Source organism: Crocodylus porosus, unplaced genomic scaffold (assembly GCF_001723895.1).
Source record: "Crocodylus porosus isolate Cpor-Errol unplaced genomic scaffold, CroPor_comp1, whole genome shotgun sequence".
Lineage (NCBI taxonomy): Eukaryota > Metazoa > Chordata > Crocodylia > Crocodylidae > Crocodylus > Crocodylus porosus.
The window spans coordinates 167,609,203-167,629,418 of NW_017728886.1; the positions used below are offsets into that span (position 1 = coordinate 167,609,203).

Sequence of the window (20,216 nt, forward strand, 5' to 3'; positions counted from 1 at the left end):
TCATCTACCTGAACTTCTGTCTATCATAGGTCTTTAAATGTCACCTAGTTAACCCAGTATTGAGCCCAATAGCTTGTATTTAGTTAAAGCATAGCTTCCAGAAATACATTCAATTTTGTTCTGAAGACATCAAGAGATGGAGACGGTACTTTTCTTGAAAGCTTGTTTCAATCATTTTCACTGTAAAAAAATGGGTGCCTTATTTGTCTGATTTGGATTTAAGCTGTCAGTCTTGATTTCTTGTTATGCCTTTTGCAACTAAATTAGAGTTCTTAGTGCCTATTATTTCCTCCTAAGGAATCAGCTGATAATTAGGTTAGCTTCAGTCTGCTTTTCGATGACCTATAGAAAGCACAGTGCTCACAAATGACTTAGATGCTTAAATCCTACCTAACTCCAAGTTCAAAATCTCCACTCAGCTGTTTTCTAGCTATAGATGCACCTGTAAACCTGAGGTGTCTGTCAAGAGTTTGCGAGTTTGCCACCTCTGTCTCAATAAAGCTGAACATCAAGGTAGCCAGCTCTTACTTATCTCCTCTCAGGATCCACACACTAGACCTTCCTCTGCTTCTCTCACTTGCAGGGTCCAATCTGGTAGCATTCTTGGAACATAACTAAAGCCTTCACACAGAAACAGCCAGAAAGTGACACTTCTGTTTTATTCATTCCTTCTCATTGTTTTTTTGACCATTTAGTATTTTATCCTTTAACTGCTTAATATCAAACATGTCAATAGTCACCAGTGGAGGAACAGGAACCCATGCTTCCCCTTTCCCAGCTAATGTCCTATCTGCTGAGCTCACTCTTATGCTCATTCGTTTCTTTCTCTCACAATCAAAATTTAAATAATCCATGCAAAATGTAATAGCTTCAATGGTAGAGATTGAGAAAGGCCCCCAGTCAGAACACTCAACAGTCTGGTGGCCGGGGTACTCTTAGAAAATGGGAAATTTGTCTTTGAAGCTCCTCAGACAGAGCAGGGAACTAAATCCTAGTGTACTACAAATTTATAGCATGTCCAATTATTGAGTTATTACATTAAAAAAATGGGGCACCAGCCCAGGCACCATTATCACCACTGACTTCAAATAAAACACTGACTCCTCCCTGGTTTTTGAAGAAAAGGTCTTGGGTGCTAACTTCAAGAGAGGGTTCAGATTCATGAATCAATATCCCAAATCCCAGAGGAAGGCATGATTAAAGACACACCCCTCTCTAAGACATTTCCTATTGTCCATCTTAGGTTACACCTTTCTTTCTTGCTGACTGTTATAAATAACATTCGCAGATGCATACATTTACTGGAAACCCACACGTGCAACTTGAGACTGTGGACACCACTACACCAAAGCTCTTAAAAGTCCCAACTAGGTTCCAACAAATTGTGCCATCTTCTGGACATTTTGTAATCAGGCTCCAGTCCAGAGAACAACAGAGGAACAGTCATGACAGCATAAAAGAACAATTTCCTTATGGACAATGGATTATGTCATTGTTCTCATGTCACTTAACATCTCTGCAGCTTTTGAAAAGGTTGTGCCCAGGGCACTGCTCACATACTTGCACAATAAAGATGAATAGATAATCTTACAACAGCATCATTTACCTCCAAACAAGGTAAAGAAAATAATGAAGAAACTACGAAGAAACTTCCGTTTCCCTCAAATGCATCATTTGTCTAATCCTTTCTTCAATACTAACATGGGGTTACTTGAAAAGGCAGTAATACCCTATGGTCTCTGCTGACAGCAACATAATGGAGGTAATAAACTGCAATTAAACTGTATATCTCAGTCTCTTCAGAATCAAAATATCAGAAAGATGTCACAACACTTACCAAAGAAGATCTCCCACATGGAGAATATTTGGGTTAAACTGAACCTGGGCACTATAAGGTGATGCTACTCAGAGGGTTGAAATGTTCTGAGAAATTAGCTGGAACACTGTCCTCCTCCAAATTCAATCAAGGATATCCAGCCTCTACCTTCACCCTCACCCTTTCCCAGTTGACAAAGTGGTACAAAACTGCAGACTCCAGTTTGATCCATCAATAAACCTAAGTGATCATATAGAGTGACTGATGAAAAAATACCTTCAGTTACCTACAAGGTACTTAGAAATTTCACCCTTTTCTCCAAGAAAAATGTGTTCATAGAGAGACATGCTTTCATCACCCTCAAATTGGATTATTTCAGTGCAATTTACCTGAAGGTGAATGTGGAAGTAATACAGAGATCTTAGTTTCAGCAGAAAGTGGCCAGTTAATGGGAAATGTTTCAGCCCTTGCACTGATCTCTATTGTTCTCCATCTACTTCTGTTACTACTTTAAGGCCTTGATCCTGATCTTCACTGTCCACAACACGTGAGGACCTAATCACATCAGTAACTACAACCTCTTCCCTAACTCACCAAGATAACAGTTCCTTTGGATTAATACTCTGTATGAGACCAGAAAAAAATGTGAAAGCCAGAAATTAAAAAAATATATAAATATTAACAAGACTCCTCTTGCTTAATCATGAATATTGTTAATGTTTAATTTATGATGATTGATCTCCATCTTATCTCAGTTATAACCATAAGAATCCACATTGCTTAGAGCATATACAAATACTCTTCTCATTACAAATTTGGGCTACAGATTCCCTTAACTCTGTACACAAAGTGGGAATTTTCCTCCCTTCCTTGGATTGTAGTAAAATTTATCATCTTGCTACAAATGTGAACTTTTCAGCAAATAAATGCTTATTGTGAATCGCTACATGTCTCAAAATTCACAGTACATTTATGCTGAAGGGGCTACAGAAAGTGGGACAGAGAATACTTCAAAAACAAGCACAAACAACATTTTGGATTGTATGCGCTTCAGTTCTACCCACAGTGAAATCTTCACCAAAAAAATAATCACTGTACATAAATGATATAATTTAATACCCTGGCTGGAATATAGTTTTTAGTTAATACAGGTCTTCTTTTGAGAAGGTATACTTGTTTTAGAGATGGACTGGAGTTGAAACAGCTTTTCAAGCACAGTTTTTTTAAAATGGTCTCTTGTTTAAATACATAACTTTAAAAAAGTTTAAAACAGAGACAGAAGTATTGTTTAGATCACCACAGTTACCACAGGTACATTAGTATCCGCTGTGGTTTATAGGAAGATAGTTACAAAAATTTTTGAGTTAAATCATCCTTTTTTGTAGAACAGCAGAAAGGGAGGAAAGGCAACAGCTCTGCAAGACTGGCTTTGTAGCATGTCTGTGTATTAATTTCTTTAATTAGAAGGGACACAAAAGGTAGAAAACACATAGGACCTTCATGCCTCAGAAATGTGGTAAAGTTAGATCCCTTGTCTCATGCATGTGAAACTAATATTCAGTGAACTAGAGTTTGGCTGTCCAGATATTATCCATCATATACTGACGTAACGAGGGTTTCCAGAATAGAATGGAATATTTACCAAATAAGAAGATATGATATAAATAAATACACTGCTTCCAGTTACAAAAGTACAGAGTCTTGTTTTAAAAAAAAGAAAGAATGAAAATTGTGGGTACATGTACTGAAGGATGCCCAGTGAAAGTCTGAGTTGTAACTACATATACTGATATCCATGCTCTCAAGATACTGATGAACAGTATTACTGACAGGCAGTCTGTGAGGAGCCATTCAAGGAAAGATTTCTTGACTTAGTTTGGCACAAATATATTTTTCTTACTTAAATGGAAGCCCATGTAGGCAGAACTTGGTCTCAGTAGGCCTTTGGCAGACGATAATATAATTGTGCCCTTGGGACTGGAGGAATTCCAGAGTGCATAGCATGACATGTGACTTTTGGGATCACGCATACAGTTCCTCTGATCCCAATCATGCTTGCAGCTGAGGACCATGTCCCTGATTCATAGCTGCATATGCAGGCACCCATTCAAACAGCAGGTACTCAGGGTTGCCTCTGGGGACTGACCAGGGAGCAGCCATGTTTGGGACACAGAATTGCCCTCTATCCCAACCCAACACTCAGCTAATTGTTGGGATAAGGGGTGGGGGAGCCTCGAGTCCAAGTCTGAGACAAGGATTGTCCTCTACCAAAGTTAAGGGTTCAGGCACACAGTAGCTGTGTCCAGGACCCCAGGACTCAGCTGAGCATTGGGATGGGACATGTGTCCCAGACCTGGTTTGCCGCATGCTACATGTTCAATTTAAGGTGCAATGCAAACCAGAAGATGTTCTACCTTATGTATGGAACATCTTTGTAGCTGGTTTGAGATTTTATTGTGCCATAGATAAACTGACTGAACATATGGCATGTTGCAATTTGTGGCATGACTAACAGTTAATCACACCATAAATGTAACATCTGTCAGGTCCTCAAACTCCTCCTCTCTTTGCTCCTTGGCCTTTTCTACTTTCCAGTATTTTGCAGTTTGTCCTCCTTTCCCATTATTTTGACTTCTATCTCCACTCAGTTTCTTTCAAGTTCTCTGGCTCTTTCAAACTCAAGATCAAACTCCTTATCCTCATGTTAAACTCTGTCCTACTGTTTTATCTCCCTCACTCCTTTTGCTGCTCGCTCTTGCTTTGCCTGTTGTCATGTCCTCCAACTCTGATCTTTTCATTCTTTTCCCTGCTGCCCCTTCTACTTGAAAAGCCACCAGACATAGTCCGATACCAAGTATTGAGACTTTTCTCTTTCTATTCTCTCCTTCAAACCCATGTTTTGCTGTCTCAAAATGACATCCTTGCTCATGCTGTCTACCCTTTGCTGCACCTTCAGCTTCTACTTAGCACTTCCAGAATGTATGTGCTCATTTTTTAATTTGATTTAGCCTCCCTCTTTCCTCTATTTATCTTCCTATTCTTTTTCTAATGTAGAAAAATAAACTCTGAGAAAAGGGACCATATTAAATTTTTTCAAATCATCATACAAACTTATAGCACAACTCAGAACACTTTAAAATAAACAGTATCATAAATCAAAGAAAACAAAGAAGAAAACATACATGTACATTTATGTGACAGCCTCTTTATGTCCCTCATCTAGGTCATGTTCCAACAAAGCACTTAAACACCTTCTTAACTTTAAGTACATGAGTACTTTCACTACTATTGATGGAATTATTTATATGCTTTAAGAAAAGAAACTTTTTATGTGTTTGCTGAATCTGGCCACAGCATCCAGTGCACTGCAATTAGTAACTTCTAGTTGACTAGTATGTAGACCTTTTCTCTACTTTTTTGAAGAGCACAGACCACTAAAGACTCAGGATGTACTCTGGTACTAGCATCTGGCAAAAGGTTAGAAGAGACAGTCAGAGAAAAAAGCACATTATATTGTATCCTTCCTACATTATTTCATAAAGCAAAAACTATTTGTAATAACTTTGGCTGCTTACAGATGGGGGGGGACACACTTTAAGTTTGGCACCCCCTTGTACCAAGCCCAGTGCATGCTTAGAAAAAGCATCACATTACTTGGATGTGGTTCTCCCACCATCTATATAGATCAGACATTTCAGTGGGGCTTTTTGATGTTTTTATCTAATAGCTAATTGAATCAGCTTTAGACAGAAGGGCCAAAAAACCCTGCTGAAGTGCCCGATCTATGCAGATGCTGGGTTGAACTGACACACCACCTCTTCCAGTAAAGTGCACTTTTGTTTTTTCCAACGTTTGTGAGCACCCTTCTTGTTCATATAACTGTACACTAACAGAACCAACTGCCTTGCTGTTGTATCCTGTGGTGTTAAGTATTAGCTACTCTATTTTAACAAGTTAAATAATATTTTAAAATGTTTAAAGTACTGCATCAATTTAGCACCTCATTCCATTTTATTATGCTGCTCCACCTTTTTTTTTTTTAACAAGACCATAAAACAATATTTTTCTTCTAACATAAGCTCAGACAAGTTGCAAAAGTGCCCGTTTAAATCAACATGCAAATATCCTGAGTTTACACATATAAATGCAGACTCTGTGCATGAAAGGTAGACATATCTCAATACTAAATACATCACTTTCACCTGTAAGTGAAATTTGAAGTGGATCGAGTCCAATTTAAAATCATGCACTTCTTCAGAATAAATGGTAGAAACATTGAAGAGCTAGCATTCTTACTGCAATCATTTAAGTGTGTTCATTTAGAAGAGTGAAGAATTAGCAAACAAACAGAAGAACGATCTTACCGGCATGCAAGTAAGCCAGATCAGGATTTTCGATGTCTGGATGCAATTCTTTCAGGTGGTTACGAAATTCCACTGGGATATTGGTTCCATAATCACATTTGGGGCAGTTATACATCTTTACTCCTTCATGCTTTCCTGTGTGTAAGATATGCTTACGAATATTTTCAGCACAGTTAGACCTAAAAAGCAAGAAGTGTAGAAATAATTAAGATGTATAATCACATGTACACACAGACTGTACACACTGAGTGACCTTCCAACAGCACTGGCTGAAAATGAAATCCTGCCCTTATCATGCAGAATCAGTATGATTTCCACAGTTAACTTAGCTTTTAGTGGTGTGCCTGATTTTAACATCCTCTTAACTTTTACAAGAAATACCATCTGAACATTTTCATACATACATTTGTAGGGAGGTGTTAAGTTAAAAAGCACAACTGGACAATACAAATTTAAAAGAACGAATAGTTTTTTACCCCTGCAAAAGTCTTATACTTTTGTTTTACTTTTGAGTGAAAGGAGGAGAACATATCATCTCCCAAACACCTCAGCTTAGCCATATAGATTATTTTTTTGCCCTTTTGAGTACCAGGCCTTTTATTGGCTCCAGGTGTAAGCAAGCATAGATGCTTGTATAAAACCTTCCACGTGGAATTCATGTGAACCTTCTCCACAGAGTTCGTAAAATGCATAGGAGTCATTGCAATTGATTTTATAAGGATAGCCCATTAACTCTTGCAGAGCTTATGAATTTTAGTGATCTATGAAAAAGCATCAACTTGGCAAGAACAGTGCCTGCACTTCTGTATACTATGTTACACACAAACACAAACCCAGATTTATAAATCCTTGAAGTTTGCATGTATAAAGTTAGGGAAGCACGTTTCACTGTAGATCCCTGAAAAAAATGGCCTCAAAAGTATTTAACCAAAAAATGGTTTCAATAACATCAGAAATGTTATATATAACTAATGTGACAGTAATTCTGAATTTTAAATTACATTTTTTTTTCTAAAAAAGGTTATATTTTAATTAAGAATTCTCTAGCTAGTCAAGTTGTATGGATTGAAGTGTATATGTACATAGTTACATAACTATAACATCCTGAAAAGCTTTTTTTTTTAAAAATAATACAAGTAATTGATATATCCTCACTTTTACCAAAATAATTGCCTTAAATGAATACATTTGTTTTTGTTTGGAAATACTTTATATATATTGTATGTTTTAAGTGTCAGCAATTAATGGATTCTAACCTTTATCCCAGTGTTAACCTTAATCTAACCTTAAGCAGCAGTGTAACTGAAATTGGAAAAAAACAAAAGTATGAAATATACACATAAATACAATTAAAAAATTATTGAAATAAGAACAATGTAGTACATTGACTAAAAAGTGACCAAATCTGCCTGCCTCAAGAGGTGGACTTCTACATGTTTCAGTGATATTCAAATAGCACTGTGACAGGCACCTAAAAAATCACCCTAAAATAGATTGGAAATAGCAGCTTGATGATCACTTCCTATTCTGTTGGAGTGCTTGCTTCTCCCTTGGAGATGGTCATGGTAAAGCTAGTATCTGCCTTACGGTGCTGCCCAAGCTCATCCTCTGTCATGTCCATCTGCTATATAATAGTATAATGATCAGACCCTTGAGAACATCAGGGAAGGCACTTATGTTCACAGAAATTAGTGGGAATTGCAAGTCTTCAGCATCTCTCAGGATTGGGCCCTAAAAAAATGATTGCAGGACTAAGTATTGTTAAAGTGAAACATACATTTTACAAGAATAATTTACAATAGGCACTTCAATGTAGGTCACAGCTCAGTAACCTTGTATCAGGGGTTGCATTTTAAAGGATAGCTGATTAAAGAAATTATTAATCTGAGTGCCAGAAAACTATCTGTATTCTTTTAGCTGTGCTACAGTATTACACCAAGGGAAAATGTAATACTTATCCTTTCAATACTATGAAAACTTTTCTGTGAAACAATGTTCCATGGGATGTGGACCAGTGGTGACATGTAGGGATGCACAGGGCTGCACATGCACCCTCTGAGAGTGCTGGTGCACGCCCTGGTTGCAATGTTCCTGGGCAGATAAGAGAGCTGGTGCCCCCCCTGAAAGCACCGGCCAAAGAGTGCGCCAGGAGAAGTGGTCCCCCTGCAGCCAATCCTGCTGACCTGGAAGTGCCTGTGGCTCACCTGAAAGTGCTAGTGGTGTGCCGCTGCCAGTTGCGGGTCATCACGATCGGCCATGGGGAACCCTTCTTCTACTGGCCTGAGGGATCACCCACGGGGGGACTCTGCCCCCGGTCAGCAGAATTGGCTGTGGTGGACCTCCCTTCCCCCAGCCTGTGGGATTTGCTGAGAGGGCCCCTCCCTTCCTCCTGGTCTCTGACTGTCCATTTGGGGGCAAGTGCCCCTCTTGACTCAGCGGGCACCAGTGGCCCATGCTGTGGAGGAAACTTACACTGCTTAAGTTGACAGGGCAGTGCCATCTCCTCTGATTTTTGGAGTTTTTCAAGCCACCATTAACTGTGCCACCGGAGAGTTTTATTTATTGAACCATCTTAAAAATGTTCTGAGACTGAGGGTACCAATGCCTGATTGACTCATCAGGGCTAAGTACACACAGCCAAAAAGCCCGAGGCTGAATCGATTCAACTTTCACAGGTCAGTCTAAGCTGCATAGATTGAACTAATAAGCAAGTGAACATTCACTTTGGATTCTGGAAATGCAGCCACATGCCTGCAGTGGCTCAAGCCAGAAGCCAGGAGGTGCTACATCACACCTCCCTGCTCAGCTGGAGCAGACAACTTGGGCCAAGGCTAGCCTGCGAGGGAGGAGAAGAGGTGCAAAGCATCCTGGGATGCTGGGGGACTGTGAGTTAACTTGAATCTAGAGGGGATCTGGGATAGAAATTGCATAAACTGATTTGAGCCAAATCAGTTAAGTGATACTATGTCCATCCAGGTTCATCTTAAACCAGTTTTGGCCATTTTGAAAGAAGTTTATATGCACTGAACTTCTGGCCTAGGGACATACATTACACACAAACTGGTTTAAGTGACCAGAAAATGGTTTAGACCTGTAACAGAACAGACATTCAGGGCATACAAGCCAGTTTGAAAATGGCCGAAACCGGGTTGAGATAAACGTGGTTGAATGTAGTATCAGACTTAACTGATTTGGCTCAAATCAGTTTATGCAATGTCTGTCCCAGACCCCTTGCTGGTTTAAATTAAATCAGACTCCCCCAGCATCCTGGCATGCTCTCTGGGCTGGGTGAAGCACTTTTCTCTGCCCCAGTGAGCTGGGCTGGCTCCTCCCCTCTGCTCTCTAGCTGGTGCAAGGGGTGTGGCCAGACCTTAAGGCAAATTCCTCCTTCCCTTCATCCCCTTCCCTGCCCCCCACCTCCACTGGCAAACCATGGGGATCATAGCTGCTGTTTGCCAGCCCCAGCTGCACCTCCATGGCTTGCCTGTAGCTAGGCAGGGATGGAGTTAATTCCTCCCTCTGTCCCCTCTCTCACCCTGAACACCTGGGGCTTGGCTGCAGTCTCTGTGGCTTGAGAAGGGATTAATTCCACAGCATTTCGGGGGAGGGAGGGGAGGAGCGGAAAGGCAAGCTAGTTCCCTGTGTGCAGATCCATGCCCTGTACCTGTGAGCCCAGAGCTAAGACCTGCAGGATCAGACTGAAAGGTGGGAAGTGTTAGCAAAGACCTGACAATCATCACATATGCTGGAGGTGCAGTTAAGGAAAGTTGCAGGCAACTTCACCAAAGAATACAGAGAGCTACATACCTAAATAAAGCCTTTCTGGATGCCTGGCTGTAAGGAGACAGACACTCCACCCTCAGGATTAATAAAATTATTCTTGTCTTCCTGGGTTACATTTTAAATTAGACCTGTGTCTAAGTATGCTGTGTTTTATTGGGCTGTATCTTAGCTTAGGCAAAAAATTTTGGTAGTTCCCTATTGTATGCTTTGTAAACTTCTATGTTCAATACATGCTTGCTTCAGAGAAAGGACTTTTTCCCCTTCCCCACACCTCAGTCTGGCATGAGCTACCCTCCCCCACCACGGCTGGTGGCTGGCATTCCTTGTGTTGTTAGTCCTGGCTGGTGCCTGGCCACCCCACCCCCCACTCCAGCAGATGCCTTGGACAGCATCTCTCTTCTCTCCCCTTTGGAAGTGGTTACCAGGCATGCTCTAGTGCCTCCCGGCTTCTGGCTTGAGCCACTGCAGGTATGTGTGGCTGCATTTCCAGATTTCACAGAGAATGTCTGTCCAGTTATTAATCAATTTAAGCTGCATAGTTTACACTAACCTGCAAAGAGTGAATCAATTCGGGCTTGGGCTTTTTGAATGTCTGTCCCTAGTCCTGTTGTATTAGAGAGCTGAACCAGTATCTGATTGCTTCTACTGGTTTGTGTGCAACTTCTGTCCCTAGCCCAAGAGACATAAGAAATGTAACAAAGTTTGTCTAAGTGATAAACCTAGAAAGGGCTAATCACAAATTAGGAATACAAGATTATAAAGCATTACAAGTGGCCTCCCTTATTAGGTTGCAATGCAGGGATTGCTATAACAAAATAACCAATGAAGGTGACAACTGGCAAATCCAAGCACTTTTGAAGCCAAGTAATACCCTTAAATATGATACAACAATAATATACTGCACATATTTTTTAAATTATTCAATGTGCCTTGAATGCCTGTTTCATTATCACTCTTGTCCTTAATGGTTGGCAAATACATCTGACATAAAAAACACCAAAAATTGTATTTTTAGATAAATATATACAATTTAAATTACTGTAACTCAAATGACTCCACAAAGATTTCTGTGGTTTTAAGAAGAATTGCGTTTTTATTAAAATTGTGGCATTATACACATCTAACTAAAATATTATAGGGTTGCAATAGTGATGATAGTTAAAAATGTGACAAGCTTTGTGTTATAAATTCTATTTTCAGGAGTTTATGAACTTTAAGATAAAGATTCCCTTTATAATGAAATTTAGCAATGAAGAACTCTCCTACCTTGAAAATTTGAATAAAATGAGTATCTGGTTTTTGAGTCCAGTTCTTGAATTACAGCGGCCAAATAAATAAATACAGCTTTTAAGAGGCTGGCCTGTGTTCCTGCATCACTAAAGCAGATGTTGTTTTAGTTAAATTATTATTATTATTCCTCAATATAATGAGGAATTGTTGTGTTGTTGCCTGTGTGAGCCTTTTCCTATTTTGCAAACCAGTTTTGCATGTGACAGTTTTTGACTGCGCACTCACAGGACAAATATTCTTTGCAGAGAGTTAAACAGTCTGAGATTATCGATCTCTGGCTATATGAAAAGTGCTGCTGTAAGAAACCATAGTGAAAATTTACCCTTCTTTCTTCTTTCCTAGCAATGGGTGCTGCTAGAATGCATAGGAAGGGTTTTATGAGACCTTTCCAAGCTCCAATAAAAGAATTTTCACTACTCAAGAGGACTATATTTTGATAAGGAGCCTTGTCCTCTGAGCATGTGGTAGATGAAAGGAGAATGAGAGCTATGAAAGTCTTGCTATGTAAGACCTTTAAGGAGCATAATACTGTTATCACAAATAGTTTAAGTGTAGGGGAGGCTGAAGACCTTGATCCAACCCACACATTTTGGATAATTCCTGTTATAAAAACAATGCCATTTCTCTAAAGAAAACTCATGTGGTTTGAGGGAGAAGGTTGGTAAGCTTCTCCTGAGCAATATAGCTGTTGTCAAAGAGCATAAGAGAAGCCTTTTCACAGTACAACAAGAGGGTACAGTAGTGGGATAGTCAAACTCAAAAAGTATGGAACATTCAACTGTTCCTTGAGAAATCATCCAATGGTAGATACTAATTGGAGCTAAAATGAACTTCTAAATCTCTTCAATTTTTATCTGTCATTAATGTATGCATGGTTTTCATTGTACGTGCAGACTGAGTCACGGTCAGTGGTTGCCCTAGGAGTCAGAACCTGACAAGTCACATAGTTATATCAGAATTGCCAAAGTTTTTGTCTTTTTAACACACAGAATGTTGTTGTAAGGCCAGTATTACACAAAGGAACAGTTAATTCCTTGTCGCTGTACAGCCAAAGATTTAGAAGACAGAGTGTAACAGAACCATTTGGCCCTTTAAAAGGGAGCATGCCAACCTGCCGAAAAAGCGCAACTGTGGGTGTTTAGGTAATTAGGAAGTACTTGACTAGTAGCTTAAAACCCAGGGAAGAGAGCAGAAAGAAGTAAGCTGAGTGAAGGAGCAGTTTGTAAGCAGAATACAAAAGATGAATCCAAATAAGTCTGCTACCGGGAAGGGGCCATACTATTGTACTAGGCCAGAGCCAAAGGGCCCCTCTTACTGCCTGGAGAGGAGATAAAATTACTGTTACATCACTGTTTGCTGGTGTATTTGTTTGTTTTGTGCAAGGATTGTGTTTTTGGATTTAAAGGACTGGCTGAGGAGCTCCTCAGGCAAAAGACTTGTCAGCCTGCTTGCACAGAGGTTTCTATAACATCCTTGTTTTTGTTCTTTTGTAAACACATTTCAAAATGTGGGTAACACATCCAGAAACTAATAACAGTATAAAAAAGAGGAGGCAAGAATTAGCATTAATTAGTAAGAGGAAATCTCAAATGGCATTATATTAAGAGGTGATCTGATATAATTGATAAAATGACAGTAATCTCACTTCTACTCATTGCCTAAACTTGCTACCCAGAATGAAAGTTAAAGATTTCATGCACACGCCTCAATAAATATTTTGCTTCTTATGAGTCTCTGTTTCTTTTGATTCAGGTGCACTTACTAGTAAAGTTCTCAGATTAGAATGTTTTTATACTGTGCAATGCATACCATCTTGAAAAGGCACATAGGCATATCAGCGGAGGGTTTAAAAGGCAGGAATGGAGCAAAATGCTTATTATCTAGCCCACTAGGTTTTAGAGATTTTAGAATATAACAGGACTCATATTCTCACAAAAATAACTGTGCTTGAATAATTTGTCTAAGGCATTAGGAACAAGCAGCTTCTTTTTGTACAGGAATGCACTGAAGCTAAAGTACTTTTGACAATGGCATGGATGTCACCATTTACATCATTAGAGTAGGTTGAATGAAAGGATTTCTTTTAACTTTTCTCTCTGGGTCAATATATCTAGAGTTCACCATGGGGTAGAGAGACCACCAGTGGTCTGTTTTTTTAAAAGCATGGATACAAGAACTGAACACAGCATTGCATGAATGGTCAGATTAATGTTGTGCATAAGCTTAATATCACCTTCCCAGATCTCAGTGTTTCCTGCTCATATCTGAGGAATTACTTGAGCTCCAGTAAGCTCTGCAACACTTCGTAATAATATTCAGTCATTTAAATGCCCTGACCTGTAAGCCCCTTTCAGAGTCACTGATTTCCAAAACACAGTTCCCCAACCTCTAAGTGCGACCTATATTCTGTGTTCCTTACATACGACGAAATGAGAAAGGGGTAAAAACGAATGGAATCCTCAACTGATATAAAGATGTAAGCATATCCTTTGGGGCAGAAATTAACTTATAAGTGACTTTAAATTGTGAATTATTTCTTGCTTATTAGCTAATCAGCAGAAGAAAGGGCCTAATTCTGCAAGCTACCTTACCAATGAACACAATGGCAGCTGAGGGAGTTCAACATTTCAAAGATCTGAACCAAAACATTCACTCAGAACGAAACTTGACCGGTAAGCAATAAAGACAGAGACCATAATCCTTCCCCACCCCCCAGTTACACACACGATTTTAAGAAAATGATGGTGATTGGCAAGTTATCACTTTATGACCACAGGGCAGCAGCTGATGTCAGATACCTACCCCTAACCTAAACCCCAGTATAAACATCCCTTACGATAGTAGTCTCATCTGCCAGTCAATGAAGACAATTAGTAAAATCCTACATAATACAATAATAAAACTGGAGCACTCAAGGGAAAGCCTACACTGGAATCCATTTTTCTACTAGGTGTATCAACATTTTAAATGAAAATATAGTAAAAGACAGCCAAAGTCACTGGATAGAAACTGCAAAATCTCTGAAAGAACCAAGGACCAAAGAATGGTTGGTCCTACTGTGGATACCAGCTGTTTAACTATGACAGTTTTTTATTTCATGCATCAAATCTAAACACACCTTACCCCACGCATTTTATTCAACATGCTTAGCTTATAACAGCCCAGAAAAAGCTACCAATCCACTGCACGCTCAATATATTCAGTAGAATTTTTAGAATTGTTAGCCCTAGTTAATCGACTGTAAATTAACCCAAGCTTGTAGATGTTATTCTAGAAACTGCAAAATCGTTTGTGCAGGACATGAATGAAATGCTTTAGTGTAAGTGTATTTTCTCAGCAGGAAGCATAAATACATAAGAATACTTGCTAAGTCATCATGAGACTTACTTAAAAATAATGGGGTTTTCCTTATATTTTTAAATGACATTCATATTATTTATTTTCTGGGGTTTGGGGTTTTTTTTTTAGTTTTTAGGGTGTATTTGGGTCATGTTTCCAGGTTATTGTCTACAACATGAGAGAAAATATTTTCATTATTTAAAAACAAACATCAAACCCACAAGCTGAGATATTCAACCACACAAACCCACAAGCTGGGACTTCAATAAAAACAAAATATTGAGGGAGGCATGATAAAAATCAGAGTTAGCAAGTCTGCAGAAATGTAATAAAGGAGTCATTCACTGGGACAGAGGGACCCCAAAGAATAGACACAATGGCCAAGTTTTCACAAGGGAAATGTGAGTTTTTCATTCATGAAAGCTCACTTAAGTTAGTGTAATGCAATTGAAAAGTGGCATCAGATGCAGGCTAACGTTTGGAATTAGTGTTAGCTAACTGTGTCTTAACCTCCCACACTAAATTTCTGCCAGCTAATGAGGATTCAAACTTATAAGCCTGTATCCGAATGAAGTTTCTCAATCATGTTAAGATTAGTTGAGCTAATTCAACTAAAACACTTTAGTTAAAACAAAATTAACCAAACAGCCAAAGCAGTTATATATACTGCTGTACAGAAACCATGAAGCAAACAATAAGACAGAGTAAAGCCATATTCATGTATTTTAACATTTTATGATAATGTAGGTTTCACAAAGAAAATAATCAAAAATTATTTGGGATTTATTCTGACAGTATTGTAATAACACCCGTGCATAATGATAATAGTTCTTTCAGTCTTTCCACATTTATAGTTTTGCATATTTTTATAATGATCTATTTGTTATGACATACAGTATGTGTGACAGATGTCCAATGCTGGCTGCTAAAAAGTAGCAGAGCCCTGTAGGGCAGCAGCAAAAATTTGTGTGTCAGCACTGAAATGGATGGGAAACTGATAATTACTGCTCGTGTCTCAGTCCTCTTCAGCAGCACAGTGCATCCAAATTGTAGCTTGGACCAAATTTTCACCCTTATATTCAAACCTAAGCTATCAGTGCATTGTAAAGGGCTTACGACTGTAAATGTAGGCTCTTAAGCTGATCACAATGAACAACATTTGCTCCTCCAGATACAAAATCAGAGTAAATGGGAATTTGAAAGGAAGGAAAGAGTAACTGGAGTGATATAGCTTATTTTTATTCTATTGCAATCTATAGGCAGGCCGCAGTTCTATTCCCTCCCTGCAGCGAAGGTGGAAAAATAGTGCTTTCAACTAGATCATTTTATGAGTTTTCTCCTTTAAAGTTTTTCTAGTGAAAAATGTCAGTTTTGCAAAGTTTTCCACAGGAAAAAATAAATTTTACAGAAAAAAGAAATCCATATATCACTTGGGAAATCCAAATTATGCCCCCTCTCTTCCTACAGGGAGAAGGCCTTTATTAATTTTACTTTCTTTTAGGCAAGAAGCTCCCAAGCCCAGATATTTCAGTTCTCCTGAAATGGAGGCTTCACCATCTCTCCATTTAACTGCTTCACATAGGAAAAAAAAACAGTATTTTGAGTTTTCATTCTGGCACGAAAACACATTTTTTCTATAGGAATGGAGTACTGTAGTAACCTCTTGTGGGGATCCTGCCCACAGGATCTGTAGAGATGTACATTCAGAGCAGTTTTCTGAAGCCCTGCCCTCAATGGTCCATTTTGGTCCAAACTATTTGGAGTACCCCTCTGCAAGGCGCCTCTCTGCAGAATACAAGGGGTGTTGAGTTTTTCTGTGCATCTTTTACTCCTGCAAATTGTTGCTAAGGATTTAAATGGCAGAAATTTAAGTGGCAGGAGTCTTCAGCCTGAAAAAAGAAGGCTGTGAAGAGACTTGGTAGCAGCTTGCCGCTACATCAGAGAAGTATATCAAGGGCTCGGTGAACAACTGTTCACCAGGGCATCCCTGGGGAAAACTAGGAGTAATGGTCACAAACTCCTGAAAGAGTTCAGATTCAGGCTCAACATTAGGAAAAGCTGCTTCACAACTAAGGTGTCCAGACTATGAAATAAGCTCCCTCCAGAGGTGGTGCAATCACCTCCCCTGGAAATCTTCAAGAGGAGACTGGACGGTCACCATACTGGGGTCACCTGACACCAATTGTCTTTCCTGCTTGGTGTAGGGGGGCTGGACCCAATTATCTTCCGAGGTCCCTTCCAGACTTACAATCTATAAATCTATGAACAGAATGTGGAGCTCACATGCTAGGACCTGGATCAGTTTTACAACAATTAAGATTTGGGGTGTGGAGGTGGGGGGTACATATATGATTTTTCCCCCTTCTTTTTGTAGTGGGCTAAGCAGCAAAGAACCTGAACCGTGGCTTTGGTGTGCATAGAAGATGCACGTACCTATTTCAGAAGCAGAATTTGCACACCATTAGGATAAGCTGAGGGGCCTGGAGTTCTAAGTACCATGTGTCTTCACTGAGCAAGGGACTTAAGCATTTGTGCAATTTCAAGTATGAGTGGGTCACAGAGACTTCAAGAGGATTCGTTACAAACTTCAATTATACAGACACTTAAGTGCCTTGCTGAAATAGTGCCGTAGAAAGTATCATTAAAAATATACGGCTATGATAATTCTATGTGAAGAAACTCCTTTCTTTTCTTTCAAAATCTGATGTTTTTTCTTGTACTTTTAAAAAGGGCTACATGAAGTTACATGGAAAAATTCAAATCATTGTAGTCTGGTTGTTTACCCTCAGAAACATAAAAAATATTATCAGAACTATAAATGAGGCTACAAAGGGGGTTGAATTCTACAGACTGCACTGAGATGAAAAAGGACTCTGAACTTCGCTGGAGTCAGAGATGTTAGCAAAAGACCCTAAAGGTTGCCTGTCAGTCTTAGATGCAGATGGCCCTACTTCCAACTGGTCTGTGTGTTAGATGCTTCAGTTATGCTGGTGGCAGACAAAGCTCCCTAGAGGGCAGATCCTGTTACTTTACTGCCTCAGTTAGTGTCCAGAGCAGTACTGTCTGTATCACCTCCATTGCAAGTGATTTTTTTTAATGCTAGTATACTTATGCCATCCCTCCCCTAACTTCTCACTGAAACTGGGCAGATGCTTGTGTACTGATCTCTCTTCAGATAAATATTTATTATTTGAAATATTCATTTTAGTTATGAGATTCAAAAGCAAAATATAAAAACCACTGAGGATAAAATCTGAAGATGACAGTGATTGGTAAAATTGTAAATAATGCCAAGGCCAGACAAGTCATAGAGATCTGGACTGATTTTGCAAACTAGGCCCATTCAAACAAAACCTGGGTACATCTACATGTACAATTAATGCGACGAAATAAACTCTGGTGCATACTGCACTGGAGTTTACTGCTACATTTACACACATGCTTTGGACCACAGCATATTGAACTAGCTCAGAGCAGCCCTGGCTGGCATAGGGCCTGCAGGTCAGCCTGCCAGCCTGGGGCTACCCTGACCCAGCTCAATGTGCTGTAGGACTAGCTGGGGCATGAAGGTGCTTCAGTGCAGGTCTAGTCAGCAGGCTGCCCTTGCACTGAAGCATCCCCATGCCCTAGGCAACCCCATCAGCATGTAGAGATGCACTGCTATACGGTAACACCACCACAGTATAATACTTGTATTTACAAGTACTAATCTATGGCAGCATTTATTAGTTTACCGCAATCCAACATGCCATACATGTAGACACGTATATTTTACTGCAGAGCTAATTGAGCAGCTCTGCAGTAAATGTCTTGTGTAGAAGTGCCCACTGTTATATAAGAGCCGAATGTAACATCTTACATTTACAAAGAAAGAAGGGAACACTTTCAGAAAGGTAGATTGTACCGTAGAAATCCGTATTTGTAAAAAAGATTTAGGGGTGACAGTGGACTACTCAATCTAAGTTGCCAGTGAGATGATGAAGTAAAAAGGTCTAAAGTGGTCTTCGGTTGTATTACCAGGAAAGCAGTGGGTAGAAACAGAGAAATGATTATACCTCTCTGTTTTGCACTGGTGGATACTGGAATGCTAACTGAAATGCCAATTCTGGCAACCACCTTTTACCAAGCATGTTGAAGAATGTCATCATAAAGACCTACATTTGCTTTCTGTTTCTAACATGCATGAAATTTGCCCATCTTCCAAAGGGAGATGCATTCTTTCTCCCTCCCAGCACTGCAAATCCATTCTGCGATCTGAAAATCAAAGTTGGTTCTTTTGGTCTGAGCAGCTGTCACCAGCAGTATTTTGCAGGCCCAATTTTTGTCCTCAATTACATCTAAGCAACAGTGCTGTCCTTAGGTTTCCTCTCAGGACACAGCCAACTGAGTGTTTGGCCCTGAAGCTGCAGCTTATCTAACAATCCTGAGTCTCCCATGGCTGCTAAGAATCAGAAGCAGAAAAATGTATTTTACCCCTCTAGTAAGACATGCCTCAGAGCAAGCATATATGTTGGGTAAAAAAATGCTGATTTTACATAATCACTTTTCATAGTAAGCCCATATACTATGGAAAACGTGTTACTCGCACTGTTAAGAGAAATTAGGAAACAGTGGAGTAGAATCAAAACAGTGTAAAATAGTGGATTTAACCTGCTTTATGCACACAAGAAAGCACTTAGAACCCTAAGTACGTACAAATGGAGGCAATTGTATAGACTAAAAAGACCTTCTAGCATTTTTACTTCAAACCTCTTAGTTGTAGATGTTTCAGAAAAGTCATCTTTGTAGGGTAAAAATATTGCCCTACAAACTGGACCTGATCACCAGTAAAAAAAAATAATTTATGGGAGCCTTTCCAACTACATGCATTTCCTGAGATATATGTTTAAGTGTTAGGAATAAATTTTAGCTGGACCCAGAAATCATTATATCCATGTTTCATAGCATCTTTGCTGCCTGATGGGTTCAGAAGTCAACGAATTACCTTAAACGTGTACCAGCCATATGGAACAAAAATACCCAACAGGAAAAAAATAAAGTTAAATGTTAAGAGATACTTTTCTGCACTAAAGTACCGATAAAGAACAAGGTTTATCGGGTAGCTTTATAGACCCAAATCCTGTAAATCACCTTGCACTTATGTAACTCAAATGTTTCTGTCATGGAAAAATAACTATTTTAGTAATAAAAGTTTAAAGAGTGTCTAACAGAAGGAAGCAAATACTTATTCCTTCCATTTAGTGCTCATGGTCCTTTCAGTTTTCTTTCCCACACAGGTTTAATATGAAGAGAATAAAAATGGTAAAATATGAAGCTAGTTCCTTGGTTTCATTTTTCACATTCCTATACTACACTACAGCAAAAACTAATGAACTTGTTCATCTTTGAAAATCCTTTTGCAAGCACCTTCCCTTGCCTTTTACTCTGATCCTTACAGATTTTCCCATGTGTGTGTGTCAATTGTACCGGTATAATACGTGTACTTTTATTAGTTGTGTTCTGATGATTTCTACCGAGAGATACTTAAACCTTTTACAAGTCCAAAACTATTTTATCACTTCTGAAGAAAACTAATAGGGCAGAGTCACTGAACGATAAGAGAGAGACCACTGAATTTATTTAAT

At 39.2% G+C, this 20,216-nt stretch overlaps 1 protein-coding gene across 1 annotated transcript in view; it reads right to left on the reverse strand.

Moving 5' to 3' along the window:
* Positions 1-20,216, reverse strand: part of ZNF407 (zinc finger protein 407) — a 465,343-nt gene that overhangs the window by 117,057 nt on the left and 328,070 nt on the right. The window contains 1 exon segment of the mRNA XM_019544964.1: positions 6,181-6,359. Coding sequence (XP_019400509.1) covers positions 6,181-6,359 — 179 coding nt within the window.